The sequence below is a fragment of the Coturnix japonica genome, chromosome 15, assembly GCF_054131305.1.
Source record: "Coturnix japonica strain WE chromosome 15, WE-NBRP24, whole genome shotgun sequence".
NCBI lineage: Eukaryota > Metazoa > Chordata > Aves > Galliformes > Phasianidae > Coturnix > Coturnix japonica.
Genome location: NC_140677.1, coordinates 12,812,838 through 12,826,773, shown reverse-complemented (window position 1 = coordinate 12,826,773; position 13,936 = coordinate 12,812,838). Strand labels below are relative to the sequence as shown.

The 13,936-nt window shown below is 43.3% G+C and overlaps 1 protein-coding gene across 10 annotated transcripts in view; it reads right to left on the bottom strand.

The window, feature by feature from the left end:
* The window catches only part of FGD3 (FYVE, RhoGEF and PH domain containing 3), a 92,319-nt gene that overhangs the window by 28,582 nt on the left and 49,801 nt on the right, over positions 1-13,936 (bottom strand). For 9 of the 10 annotated variants that reach the window (XM_085516487.1, XM_085516486.1, XM_032447337.2 and 6 more), the window contains 3 exons: positions 8,936-9,106; positions 5,900-6,068; positions 4,596-5,190 (listed from right to left, as the gene is read on the bottom strand). In XM_085516487.1, the coding sequence (XP_085372613.1) occupies positions 4,596-5,190; positions 5,900-6,068; positions 8,936-9,106 (935 nt within the window). Of the gene's footprint in view, positions 1-4,595; positions 5,191-5,899; positions 6,069-8,935; positions 9,107-13,508; positions 13,645-13,936 lie in introns of those variants that run through there. The other variant, XM_015874821.3, reaches the window with a different exon arrangement.

Here is a 13,936-nt window from a genome sequence, read left to right as displayed (position 1 = left end):
TTTACAAGGCACGTAAATGACATGGCAAATAAAATACTCAGTTTTCCAATTAAAATGCATTCTAAGCTGTTTTATTCTTTTTAAACGTGTTTCACTCCTCCTTTGCCCTCCATGACCACTTGGCAGGACCACAGTCCCACACAACAGCCTAAAAACTACTGTAGGACTTTTTCAGAGCAGCTGAGCTGGCGGAATGACAAGGAAGATGAGAAAAGGGAAGTGTCGGTGCTTATTTGTGACACAGGAAGCTCCCTGCAGTGCTTGGAGCAGCAGTTGCGTGATGCTCTTTCACTTCTGTGTTGAAAGTCCAACAATTCGTTTTCAGCTGTAAGTGTCCATAAAACATTTTAAAATAAAGGAAATGCACAACCAGCACCAGGTTCTCATAAAGGGCAGATTCCCACCTGCAACTGGAGTACATCAGCACCTGCAAACATGTCTAACGTGCCAATCACAAAGTGGGTAAAAGCAGATGGTGTGTTGTGCAACATCAGTGCTTCCTGAGAGCCTGCCCAGCTGTCCACCAGGTGCCAGGCAGGGAGCAGGATCTGGAGGCAATGGTTGCCCTCCTGCAGGTTGTAACTGGCTGGGGCAGGGCTCGGGCCAACCTGCTGCCCTCCATCCCCTGCAGAAGGTCCCAAAAAGATCATACACAAATTCCTCAGTGAAAAATGTTGAAAGCAGCATGGATAATTTGTCCGATTTGTAGGGCTTCTTTGTAGCGCTGAGATCTCACTTTATTCAGCGTATTCAATACAAGTGAAGATGAGAACATATCTGATTTTTCTTAATGAGCACTCTATGACTGACTCTGCTGTTTTGCTTAGCGGGTAACTTGTGTGGATTCTAGGCTTGGAAAGTATCACTGCATCAGGAAACAAGACAGAAAGTCCCCAAACAAAGCTCCCCCACTAACCTGCTGTAAGCCAACTGGAGGACCAAATCAGGAGGCCTCCATAGATTCTCATAAGAAAACAATTACTTGGGCCACGCTCCCCAGTGTCAAATCAGGAAGTGAAGGTAATCACTTCATATCCTCTTCAAGGCCGAGTCAAAATCTTTTTTTCCCCAAATACACGTGGAGATAATTTTACCCAGAGGTCTGACTTGTGGGACTGCAGGTCACGTTTTCCAACACAAACTGCACTGTGAAATCAGAAGCACAACTCCAGCTAGGTACAGGCAGAACAGGAACACGTCAGTGGCTGTACGAGGCCCAGGGGGGCTCTCCATTATCAGCATTATTTTACACAGCAGGTTCTCACGAAGCGGGACAGATGGAGAAAGGCATTTTTTGGTGATTATTAATGAGCGCACATTACTGCTAGTGAAAAATATCTGAGCAAAAGGATACAAGAAAGCATTGCCCATCTCAGCAGCATCACTCCACCGCTCCCAGACAGCTGGTGTTCAGAACCTCAGGTAACAGAGGCTGCAAAGCATGACAGCTCCTCGGTTCTGCTTTTGTCACTGCTTTTTTTGTACCCACCAAGGTTAACATGCCTCAGTTTTCAGAGCTCCTGACATTTCTGAAACGTTATCAAAACTAATAAGCTCCCCCTGTTCATTCTCATTCTGATAAAAGATTGCTGGAAATCCCAGCAAGTCCCTCCTGTGATTTAAAACGTATCTCAATAATTGTGTGCTAACAGTGAGATCTGTGAGCTTGCGCTGCAGACTCCCAAAGGAAGCCACATCACGCTGCAGAGCTGAACCTAGACTAAATAAAACAATGCAAGTCATCTATCAGGCTGCATGACTTCACCAGCCATGGGATGTGTGAAAGCTCGGGTGGTAGACGGAGAGAGCTCCGAAGTAGAAATCTAGAGAGGAAAAAAGCAAATACGATTCATTTTCTACTGATGTTTATTCATGAACTTTGCTTAACGCAATATCCCAGGAATTACTGAGCCATCGTTAAATCATTCTGCAGCTGTACTTCCCATGCATCCTCCTCCAACTACAACAAAGCTCTCTGGAAAACGTGACTGTTTAATGAGAGCGTTGGTTACCTCCGCTGTGCAGCTGCAGCCCAGTACCGGCAGTAGGAAGGGGGAGGCAGGAACAAAGCCTGGACACACAGCCTCCCCTGGGGGGAGGAAGGGGTCTCTCCTACTCACACACCAACATGGGTGCTCACTGAGCTCTTCCACCCAGCAGGCCTGGCATGTTGCTTTCTGGAGAACTGCTTATTTTGTCAAGGGTGATGTGAACTCAGAGCAACCACATAAAGGCAGTTTCAGATCAAATCATGCTTGTCAAAAGCCATGGCTCTGTACCCTTACACACTTGCTCTGCAGTGTCCAGATTTGCAACAGAACCAAAGGGCAGAATGGGAGCGTGCTGTGGAGATCTAACACACAAGTTGGCTTCACCTGACCTTGAAATGATGCACACTGCGTCCCCAGAAGAGGGCACAATCCTTACACTGAAGGAGAGGCAGCACGTCTTTAAGCCTTTCCCCACACGTGGCCACAAAACTGAGCTTACTACTTGTGGTCAGAGTCAAAACTGCCTTCTAAAAACTGAAATCAAGCCAAAATGCAAGGACAGACCTGAAGTACATCACTTCAATGTCACACCTGTCTTCCCATACTCATTTAGATGAGAAGACCCAGTGAGAAGAAAAGGAACACAAGAAAACAAAGCACTTCCTTCTCTAGAGATCCTGCTCTTTTATAAATTCATTAAGCACCCTACTGACAAATATGACCACATAACTCAGTGTTTAACTGCATTATTTCACACTGTATGGATATTTAGCCTAATGAACGCTATTTAAAAACAGCCATCAAAACTCTGATGTCTTAGACCAGTAATTATCTGTAGTATTTGTCACTAAAGCTCTTCTTAGTGATACTGTAAAGTCTTCCACTTGGGCTTGCCACAGCTGCTTTGGTACTGCCTGCCTAACTGAAACAGGAAATCTAATACCCAGATTAAAGACCTTTTCTTGCTGGTATGCTGCAACTAATAATCTTTTAAATAATATTTTAGTTGCACAAATACCTATATACATATATTACAAAGATAAAATAATTAAAGTATTTCATAGCATATGTGTTTATGTATGAACATACACATAAGGGAAAGTGAACAGCAGCAGACCAGATGCCATGCACTATGATGGGGATGCTTGTGAAGTGAGATGTAAATGAGCTTACACTAGCAGAACACTGAAGAGATACCAGATGTTAATGGACACAAGTTTTAGCAGATGCTAATAAGAATCTTTCCCAGTAATACCTTTCTGGAGGATCCCCCACACTGATTTCTTGCATACAATACACATTTCCTTTGGCAGTGCAGACCTGCAGGCCTGCTGGATCCCGTCTCATGTTGCCATGGATTTAACGCTGCACAGGACACAGGCTGCCTGCCCTGCAGCCTTCCTGCCCAGCTGACAGGCTGCCATCCCCACCAGCTACCAGGTGAGACTGCAGACCTGTGGGCAGGCAAATAAGATCACATCCTCTCTATATACAGCAAGCAGCCAGGTTTGCCAGACAGACCCAGCTCACATGGCCCTCACTACTCCCTAGTCTGCAGGATGCTTTATGGCCGTTCCAGTCCACAAGTGTTAACAAATGGCAGCAGGGATAAGCGATGAGAACCATGCTCAGGCTCCCTCCTGGATGGAGTCAAAGAGATCCTGGAGGTCCTGACACCTGAGCCGAGGCTTTGCTGATCTGGAACCTCTAGGATAAAACACCACTAGCTGAACAAATGGAAGTCTGCACAATTAGGATGGAAAGCATCAGTTCATTTACAAGGATACAAACAACTTTCACTTTGACAGGGACTATTGACCAGAACAAACTCTCAAGTTTTGCTTTCAGGTCAGCTATTACTGGTATTGGATGGGTAACACCTGTCCCAGGCAATAATGCTGGTGTTTGAGCCATCTGAAAGGAAGGTGGCTCTCATCACACAAGCCTGAGCTTGTAATAAAAAGAAAGGAATGCAGCATAAAGCAGTGCATTCACTAGATAAATTCCGGGACTTTTTCATACTTTCCTGGAGGTGTGTTTGTCTCATCACACTGTCTACTTGGAAAAGAAGGGGACACCACAGAGAATTAATTGTACTCTGAAGTTATAGCTGTCAGCACTGAATGACAGAACTTCAAGCACACCATATACTTGCATACAATTTCACCACTGTGTCACACTCTCTGACTGATCTGACCTAGGAGCTACTGAATGAGTTTAAACTGCCACCTCTCCCAAAAGGACAAGCTCTTGATGTACATAACTCAGGATTTATTCTGTGACCTCGGCAGAACCACTCAATTTGCATGGATTGAGATGTGAGCACTACAATTCACTGGCTGCAGTTCACTAGTCCTGGCTGTTAGTGCTCATGGTATAGTTCTAAACACAAACCCTCTATGTCAACCGTACTCTGATGATGCCCAAGTGAAAAACACTCCAAACACAACCAAAGAAAAAAAGAGGGGGGAAAAAAAAAAAAATCAAGCAGGGGAATATTTTGCAGACATTTTGCAAAAATCCTAAACATACAAAAGTGATGCAAGGGATCTCTGGGGAGAGTCAGAAACAGGCCTCAGGTAAAGTAACGTTAAACCACCTTACCTTGTTTACATCCATATACTCTAACTTTGGCACTTCTGCTGTTTCTTGTTCCTCACTACTTCCTTCATCAATGTCACTGTCTTCATCCTGTGTGGAGTCTCTCTTCTGCTCTGCAGAGGAAGATTTGGTGCCCTTTCTGTCAGGTTCCATCTCCCCTGGGTTCCCAGACACACCGGGCTTCTTCTGCTCCACACCTTCTTCGTTGGGGAAAGTTTCCCCTGCCACACTACAAGAAGGGCTGTCAATGCCACTGTCTCTGTTGGGAATTTTACCATTACCGTTCAGTTCTGCAGTTGAGTCTTTATTGCCAAGCTCTCTAGAGGGTTCTTTGCTCACATTCACAGCAGTACAGTCTTCATGGCTTTTGGTATCGCCTATGCTTAGCTCTTTAATTTTCATTATGTCTGTAGATAGATCCGCACCGCACGGTACGTCTGGCTCATTTTCATCTGGTTCACTTTTTTCATTTGCTGAACAGCCGCTGGAAGCAACCATGTCACAGTCACACGAGCTCGACTGCTTGGATGAGTCCAGGCCTGGTTCCATCTTAAGAGCTAAATTTAGCTGGTTCCTTTGAAGAATATGTACAGGTTGCCTGCAGGTGAAGAGAAAGCACCCCAGTCACTCACATCAACAATGAGAGGTTACAAAAGTGCCTCAAAAGAGACTGGGCCTGATTATCATTCGTTTCAAGCTGCATTTCTTACAGCTCCCTAATACCAGGAGGCATGTGTTCAAATACTGCTGTAACACCCAACGTTCAGGTAAAAAACACACCACTTCTAACCGTAAGTTTAACTGAAAAGGTACCATTAGAATCCCAAACTTCTAATAAGTCCCACCTTGCAAATACAGTTTGGTTTGAACATTTTGGGCAAGAGGAATCATCACACACTAAAAGGCACAGTACAGTGTCTCTGTCTCCGTTCCCTCTTTATGAAAACAATCATTTAGGTCCATCAGCCAAGTCCTGTCTTTTGAAGAGGATTTTCGTGTGTTTATGAAATAAACAGTTTCTAAGGAAGCTTTTATACACTATGCCATTTCAAAGTACACTGATGCTGAACTATACCCTGCCTCCAAGAAGCAATGCAACAGTAAGCCTGATGCTTACCGAGTCTTAAGCAGAGAACTCAATTATCTTGTGTCACAGTAATCAATTTCCTATAATGCCAAAACAAATGAACTTACTAAATGCAGACTCCGAGCTAATCACTTGTGGGAGAACACTCCAATTCAAACACTCCAAGTTACAAAGTAATACCCACTGAAATACAGTTTCAAAGGTACAACGACATATTTACCGAATGCTTTCAAATTTCTCAATGAGGGTGTTGACTCCCGCGGATATTGGTATTTCTTCCTCTCCAGGCACTAAGCTCCTTGATGACTTGGGATCAGCTGGTAAAGGCCGAGAAGGTGCAGGAGGAATTCTTTCTTGCCCAGGTTTGAGGTGGACAGGCTTAGGAGGTACTAATAAAACAGGAGGAAGAAACAGGAGGATAAATCATCTTCTTCTTTATCTTAAAGTGGAAAAAAAAATGCAGGCGCACAACGCAGAACAAGGAATATCCATTCTTTCAACCTTTATAAATTCCACTTGGTGTAGTCCCAAACCGTCCCTTATGCAAAAGCAAACAGTTGTACACTAAAGAAAAAAGATGGTCCTCTATTTTGCATCTCTCCCATTGTATAAAACGTGTTAAAGAGCAGCACAGCTCACTGCAATGTACCGCTTCCTTGTTACCAAACAGGATGCGCAGCTCACACTTCGTTTTTGCAAATAGGCTCAGCATCTCAACCGCGCCACTGAGTTTCCCCTCCCATGACTTTTCAAGACTCCAACGCTCTGTTCAATCTCTTATGTTGAAAAGAAAAAAAAAAAACACAACAAAAAAGCTGAACCAAAACAAACCACCACAGAAACAATCCCACCATGGAGTTCAGTGCCTTGTATTTGCTTGGCCAAAAAACCCACAAGCAGAACATAATAGCTTTTCTTCCTTTCATTCTCCCTCCCCCATGCCTTCCGTGGTGTAGTCTTCATAAATTTCCTTCCTCTTTTGGTTCTACGTTGAGTTATATATTATATAAATAAAGCACATTGTGAGAACGTGTACATTCTGCTTAAGAATTCATTCGGAGGTGAAGGTGCAAAGTTAAATACGGTATTTAAAAAAACCCAGTCATTTAAAATATATATATTCAGACCTTACATTGTTTGCAGAGTAAAGGGTTTTGGAAATACGTAAGCAGTAACCCATGGCAACAGGTTCACGTGCTGCTACAGTTTCAGACAGAGAAAGCAGCTTCATAGTAGCAGACTTTACAGTAGAAGGTAGGAAAACTGGCAGTGTGATTACTCCCAAATGTGTACTACTTGGAGCAGGGCTGCCAAATGTTCCCTCTGATCTGGGCTATTCGAGGAGTTACTACACAAATGAGGGAACTCGACATATGTGTCTTCTTAAACAATGCTTTCAAGAACGATGTATTTCAAGCATTTCCACGTGGCACATCAGTGTTATGAAATTAACTCTGTAATGAAGCTTTAATTAGCAACTGTTCTGAGTGTAATTTCAGGGTTACTTTCTTGAGGAGGCTACAGCTGAGACACACGGTCCCAAGAAGTCAATCCACGTGGTCCCGACCCTGCAGAATGCTGACTGTTCCAAGCTCCAAATCAGCCTATGGCTCCTCCTTCTTCTGGCTATGGACAGTCACTGTCTGAGGGCAGTGATGACAACGGCCGGAGCCTTTGAGCTCTGCATGCAGTCAGCATCTCAGCCACTGTGTTACTTCAGGCTTCCCAGCCCACAAGCTGTCCATCTCACAACCTCTTCTACAACAATGCCAAGGGTCAGCACACATTTGGTAGGTGACCTGAGGAAGGAATTCCTATCAAATCACCCCAGCAGTGCTGGGCTTATCATGGCAAGCACTTAATCCGCAGTGCTGTGATTTGCACTCACATATATCTATAAATTTACATACTATAAAAATATATCTAGATGATATATACATGTATCTAAAATACAGACACTTAAATTTATATTTTTTTTATATATAATTTCAAATGTGTGTGTATATAAATACATAAACCACAGCAGTAATTTTATGTGTCTGTACATGATAAATCGGAGTATGAAGAGCTGTTCCTTGGGAAGCAAATACAGGCAAAAAAGAAAAAGAAGCAGAAAAAAACATGAGCCAAGAGCGCACAGCCTCAGGTGGGGTTAAAGCAGAGCTGTTCCTAGAGCCTCTGTAGTGATTTGTATTTATTATTTTGATTATTTGACTTCTCTAGAGAGGCAATAATAATTCTCCCATCTTTACTTGGTATTCAGACTATAGAGGTTACCAACAAACTATTACCAGGGAGAGAAGCCATTTCAAATTTACAAAGTCAATAAAAGTGAAGAAAAAAACCAACCATGCAAAGGATCTTACATATTGATCTCTACTGTTACATGCACGTTAACTGCAGGAACTGTTTAAAGGTAGCTTTATTATAAAGAATGTAAATGAAATAATAACAACACTGAAATTTTATGATGAAGAAGTGTCTTCCAGGAAGACTGATGGCACATCTACAACCAGATCTTGTAAGAATACTCTGTAGTTTTGTATAACTCGGCACACTCTGAGCCATTAGGTCTGATTTTCAAATATTGGGTACTGTGTGAGAGATTCCCATGGGAACTCTGACCGAGTCTTGGTTCACGTTGGGTTACTTCTACAGCAGCATAAAGAAGCCCAGTTAGCTGGGTTCTGTCTAAAAGGATAATATCAAGAACAATTATTCAAGAAAGCATTCTACTGTTGGGTCATCTACTTCATTGAGTCTGGCAGGACTGTGGAATTACCACAGCCCACATATCCCTTGAAAGTGACGAGTTTTTCATATTTAAAATACATGGATTCTACCCTGGCATTTCCTGTTGCTGCATAGACTTCTTAGAACGAATGGAAAACAGATCCAGGTTTGAATGACAAGCTATTATAAATATTTATAAAAAAACCTAATGATAAAGAATGAAAACAATATTGCTAAATTAAATCTAGATTTCACAGCTATATGAGGTATGATAACAGTAAAAGGAGTGTAAATCAATAAGTTAAGCAATCAGTTATTCTTGAATCAATTCCTTCTTAATGGTTTCCCTAAGATCCCTCCAAAACTGGAAAACCGAAGACAATAAAACCCTCCTACTTGCACTAGAACCGTAGAACACAGAATAAATACTTTGCTTTGACTTAAAATTTATTAAAAAAAATAATTTAGAACTGTCACGTATGATAGAAGCTTGTGGAATTGCTAGGAGGTCAAAGCCACTTGCCTTGGGGTTTCTGCAGAGGATGCATTTTGGCCAGTGGAGTTTTGGTTTTGGGCTTCCTTCCAGTCTGATGGATACATTGCGCCGGGCTGATATGCTGCAGTTCCCCACATGCTTCCAACGCTGGATTTGAGTCAATGTGACATTTGATTTGAAAAGGAGAACAAGGGCAACCTAGAAGGAAAAAATAAAAGAAAAAAGGCAATATTTATTTCCTTCCATTAATCCTGGAGAAATCGTGTGCTACTTGCAGAAGCATATCGTTCTCATCATTCACTCAGACAATACTTCTTTTTCCACTTGTCTTGTAACAAGTCTACAGGAACATCAAATCTTCAAACTACATTTGATAGTGTGTCATGTAAGAAGGCATAAAAATGGTTTTAAAAGGCCGTGGTTCAAAATTGCTGCAAATGAACATCAGAATGTATATGCTTCCAGCAGGACAAAATAGTAGAAAGCCTATCCGATGTAGAAATGTGAATGACAATCCATCAATCAATAGCAAAGGAAACTCAACTAATATTCAATGTTTTGAAGTGTACTAGTTGAAATGCCCATCACCCTTCAGGTGAGGGAAGGTGAAAAATCAATCTTAGCCTTCCTGTGATGTGTTCAGGAACACAGAATTAGCCTCACAAATGCAACCCACTCTTAGCTAGATTTATATTACGATCAAAAAACCGAAACGACAAGCACCTCCATCCACATCAACTAAACGATCCTGGGTTTACACTAATGGTCTTAAATCAGGATGTGACCTTTCGGATAATGACTTTGAAACCTGAGCCTCACGGACTGCCTGGGAAGATTAGCTGAAGCTGAAACTTTTGCAGCAGTACAGATTTAAAGGAAAAAAAGGCATAAGATATTAATGCTGCTGACAAAAATAGATACAGACGGCACAAATATATTTCCCAACCTCTGCCACCCAAATACACAACCCTGAATTCCTCATCACGGCTGCCAGTTGTTGCTGATGAAGCTTCATTAGCAATTCTACTACTGAATCTGCTTTAAAACACGCTTCTATTTGAAACCAGACACTTATAAGCACTAGGTTTTATTCAAATATGATTTCACTTATCAGCAAAGTGCAGTGAAAGCAGAGTAGATTGTTAGAGCAGATTAACGGATTATTTCAAGCAAATCATCACAGAAGGAGCTTATGCAGCTGCCCCAGCTCTGGGTATCAAGAGCTCTGTGTGACAACAGCCATGCTGTGACGTGGCAGCTATAAGGGAAAGGACAACCTCCTTCCCTATCCTCAGCAGGTCAACACAGCAAGAAATTAAAATCACGCATAAGAGAAAAGCAGCATACAGAGGAGAGACACAAGTGTTTCAGCAGGAACTGACTGCTGATGGTGACTGGGTGGCAATCCAGCAGCCCCATGTTTTCTGCACATGCATTTGTGCAGAATTACTTGAACAACACAACTCTCAGTGGATGTTTGTACCTACAGCACCTCCCTCCTATGGCAGAATCCATGCAAACAATCATGGCACAAAGTCACCAGATGAAAGCAAACGCCTTCATCCTGCCCAAAGAAAGCTCTGAACTTGGCTTCACTTGCTCCAGGACTTGTGTTCAGAGGCATTTCCAGAGCAAATACATTGCAAGGCCTTACTACTTCCCATTAAAAACAACCATTTAGAAGAAATACAGCATCTTCCAAAAATACAGTATTTTTGTACCATATATATGGTACATATGCTGCTGCTGTTCACCTACTGTCTGAACTTAACCTATGCACATATTGATGACACAAACAAAGAGTAAAGTGTGGGAGTAAAGCAGAGAATAAAATTGATAACTGAAAAAGAAGAGAAACTTGGAAAGCCACAAGCACCTAAAACACGAAATGTAGTGCTGGCCCTAAATCAAGAAAAATACGCATGGATGAAACCACAAAAGTGGCTTTCATTCTTTTTTATTTAATCTAAGCCAAGATGGTTCCCTCTTTTCATCTCTGATGTGGCCCCTAAGGAACCGCTTTTTGCGCACAAGACAAAAATCCACTTTCTTCACGTATTTTTTTCAAGCACTATAAAATGATCTGTGAAAACAAGATTTACTGGATTATTTCCCATGGAATTCTCCAAAAGTACAACCCACATCTAGAGGAGCGTGCCAGGGTGCTCCTAGGAAGGGACATGGAGCGAGAAGATGCACCTTTACCATAGACCCTGCAGGAGGAAGACTTGGGCAGTGCCCAGCTGGACACTGCTGCACCTCACCATGTCAGCCCACCTCCAGCTCTGCCAGTAAAGCCACAGAGAATGACCAAGGGTTAGAAGGGATAAAAAATGCTGGGCTTGTAGAAGAGCGCTCTACAGACTAAGCACACTAGGAAGGCAACGGTAAACAACACCTACTTTAAAAGCTCGCTTTTTCGGAGAATTAATATCATCAGAGGATTTTTCCAGACATCCATAAAGATGAATATGACTGTATTTCATTGCATGATATTGCATTTTTTGTTCTTTTCCCCTTCTTGTGGCAGCGTGGCAATGCTGAACATGCAGTGCATACTGTGAGACCCATGCCTCCATGGACAGGCTCACTCACGTGCTCTGGGCACCGGCACGATCTGCTGGGTGGGCTATCTTAGTGCGGCCAAACAGAACAGACAAGAACTATGCAGATGTTGCACTTGATGATTTGATTTACTGGGCATGTTGGTGACGGATTGATGGTTGGATCAGATGATCTTAATGGTCTTTTCCAACCTTAATTATTCTGTGATTCTATATAAAGCCCTTCAGCCTCCTGCCATGCCCAAACCAGCCCAGCACTGGGACCCAGAGGGAACACCATCCTCATCACACTGTATGAGGCTGCCTCTGCTCCTCAGACCATTTCCTGGACACGAAGGGATCCCAGCAGCCAGCGCGGTGCCATTCCCAGTGCTGCTGACAGTGCTTCCACTGCTGTCGCCCACAAGTTCCTCAGGCTCCCACAGCCTCCAGTTTCCTAATATTTTGCTGAGTTAGGCTGTCATTGAAGTCAACAGCTCCAAAAGGCAACTCAGTGTAACACGATCCACCGGGTCCAACTCTAAGAGCACAGGAAGACATTATAATTCTCTACTCTTTCTTCAAGCATATAAAAAGGAAACTACTCCAGATGGAAATGAGCTGTTATAGAACAGATGCATCTGGTCGTGGTGACTCCACTTCTGATGCTGTTTTGCAAAGCGTGCATCAAGTGGGTCAGCAACCAGCAACAGTCTGACCAAACACTGTGGGAAAAAAACTCAAACAAACCAGAATGTAGGTAATGGCACAAGATGCTTCTGCAGACAACCAGTCTGTGCCCAGAACCAAGCAGGTTTAACAGCAACTCTCCAGTATTAACAACCAGAGCTATTTTCATTAGGTATTGCAATGGGAACGTAGCTCTTCCCACCTCCTGGCTACAAACTGAGCATACACAATGACCTATAGCCTCCCCTAAAAGGTTTTCATTATTCCCAGTTCCAACATCTCTATTTTCAACTGAAACATCCACTTATACATTCCCTGACGCTGCCTCTGATAAGTGAAGTTCTCTCTTTGTTCCCTCCTCTTTAGCAAAAGCCTTTCAAGGAGGAGAGGTTCATGTTGTCCTTAAGGCAGAAACCTACTGCTAGAAAGCAAGGGGCTGCAAGGGCAGAGCTAATGTATGCTGTGAATGAGCAGACTGTGCTAAGAGGAGCCCTGTCACAAATTAGAAGGTGCTGATTATGTCTTCCCTGCGTCAGCAGGAATCTGTCGAGTGGTTTAATACTCTGCCCTTCACACTCAGGCAGTGCTACAGACACAGTTGTTTAAGGACGTTCTTAGAGAAACGAAAGCATTCACCACGCTGGATGGAAAACCCAGTTTTGTGTGCCTTAAGTGCAATGAGCTGCAATTAAATTTGTCTTGCAAATCAAAAGAAAGGCATCACCTCTAGCAGTGGCATGACACTACCCTGCTTGTTGCAGTCAGTTACAGAACACCCAGCACCACCCTCAGAGGGCTCCAGGGCCCTGCAGCCAACAGCTTTCCCCCCATCTCCAATTTCACACTGCCCTTCCTCCTGACCCCCATGCTGAGCTGGGGGCAGCAATGGCCTGTCCCCATGCTGCCATCTGGCATATCCTTCTTTCTCCTTTCACACCACTTAATTAACTCCAGCCCTTCCCTCAAATCCACTAAAAACCCACCTCTTCCTCCTGCCCAGGGCAGAGATGAAGCACTGACAGAACCTCACGCATGGCTCCCCACCCAGGTCAGCCTGCACTGTGTCCTGTCCCCATGTGTCCCTGCCTCCCAACCCCACAGAGCTGCAGGTGCCACCAGCACCGCTCACAGACACAACGTGCAGAGCTGCAGAAAAGGCAGCATTCAATGGGGGTGCCCTTCTATCAAGCTCAATGACATTAACAATGGTTATTGCACATGACATCTATTCTTCTGGCGTTCCAAAAAGTCAGCCTCAGTAAGAAGAGTGACAGCAAAGCTATCACCACAAGCTTACAGAAACAATCAAGAAAACATTATATCTGAAAGCAAGCAATTTTGTATCAGTAGAGATATATATCACTTACTTGTATTCCAGCAGGGACACACACATTTTAATCCTTTGCTCAGACTATAACACAGCCAGAAGAAGGCAGAGCGGTTCCTGCTGCAGCTCTTGTTTCATGGTTTAAAATGCCATGCTCACAGGAACTGGCCTCCCCCATCCCACTTCCTATGATCAGTGTGGTTAGGTGACTCAAAGTATACAAACGTGGCAAGTATGAGCTGAGGCGCTTTACTAAGCAGAAGTTAAAGGAGATTGCTGCAATCCGCAGAAATAGGCACTTAGCTTTATGTTTCTGAAACACAACACCCAGGATGTAGATGATTTAGAATCCCGAATCTTTCTAAAGCAGAAAAAAAGATAAAGCCACGCATCTTTAAAAGCTGTTTAGATATAGTTTGATACTAATGTGAGAATGGCAGTGGCATGTCACAGGAACCAAAAGCTCCC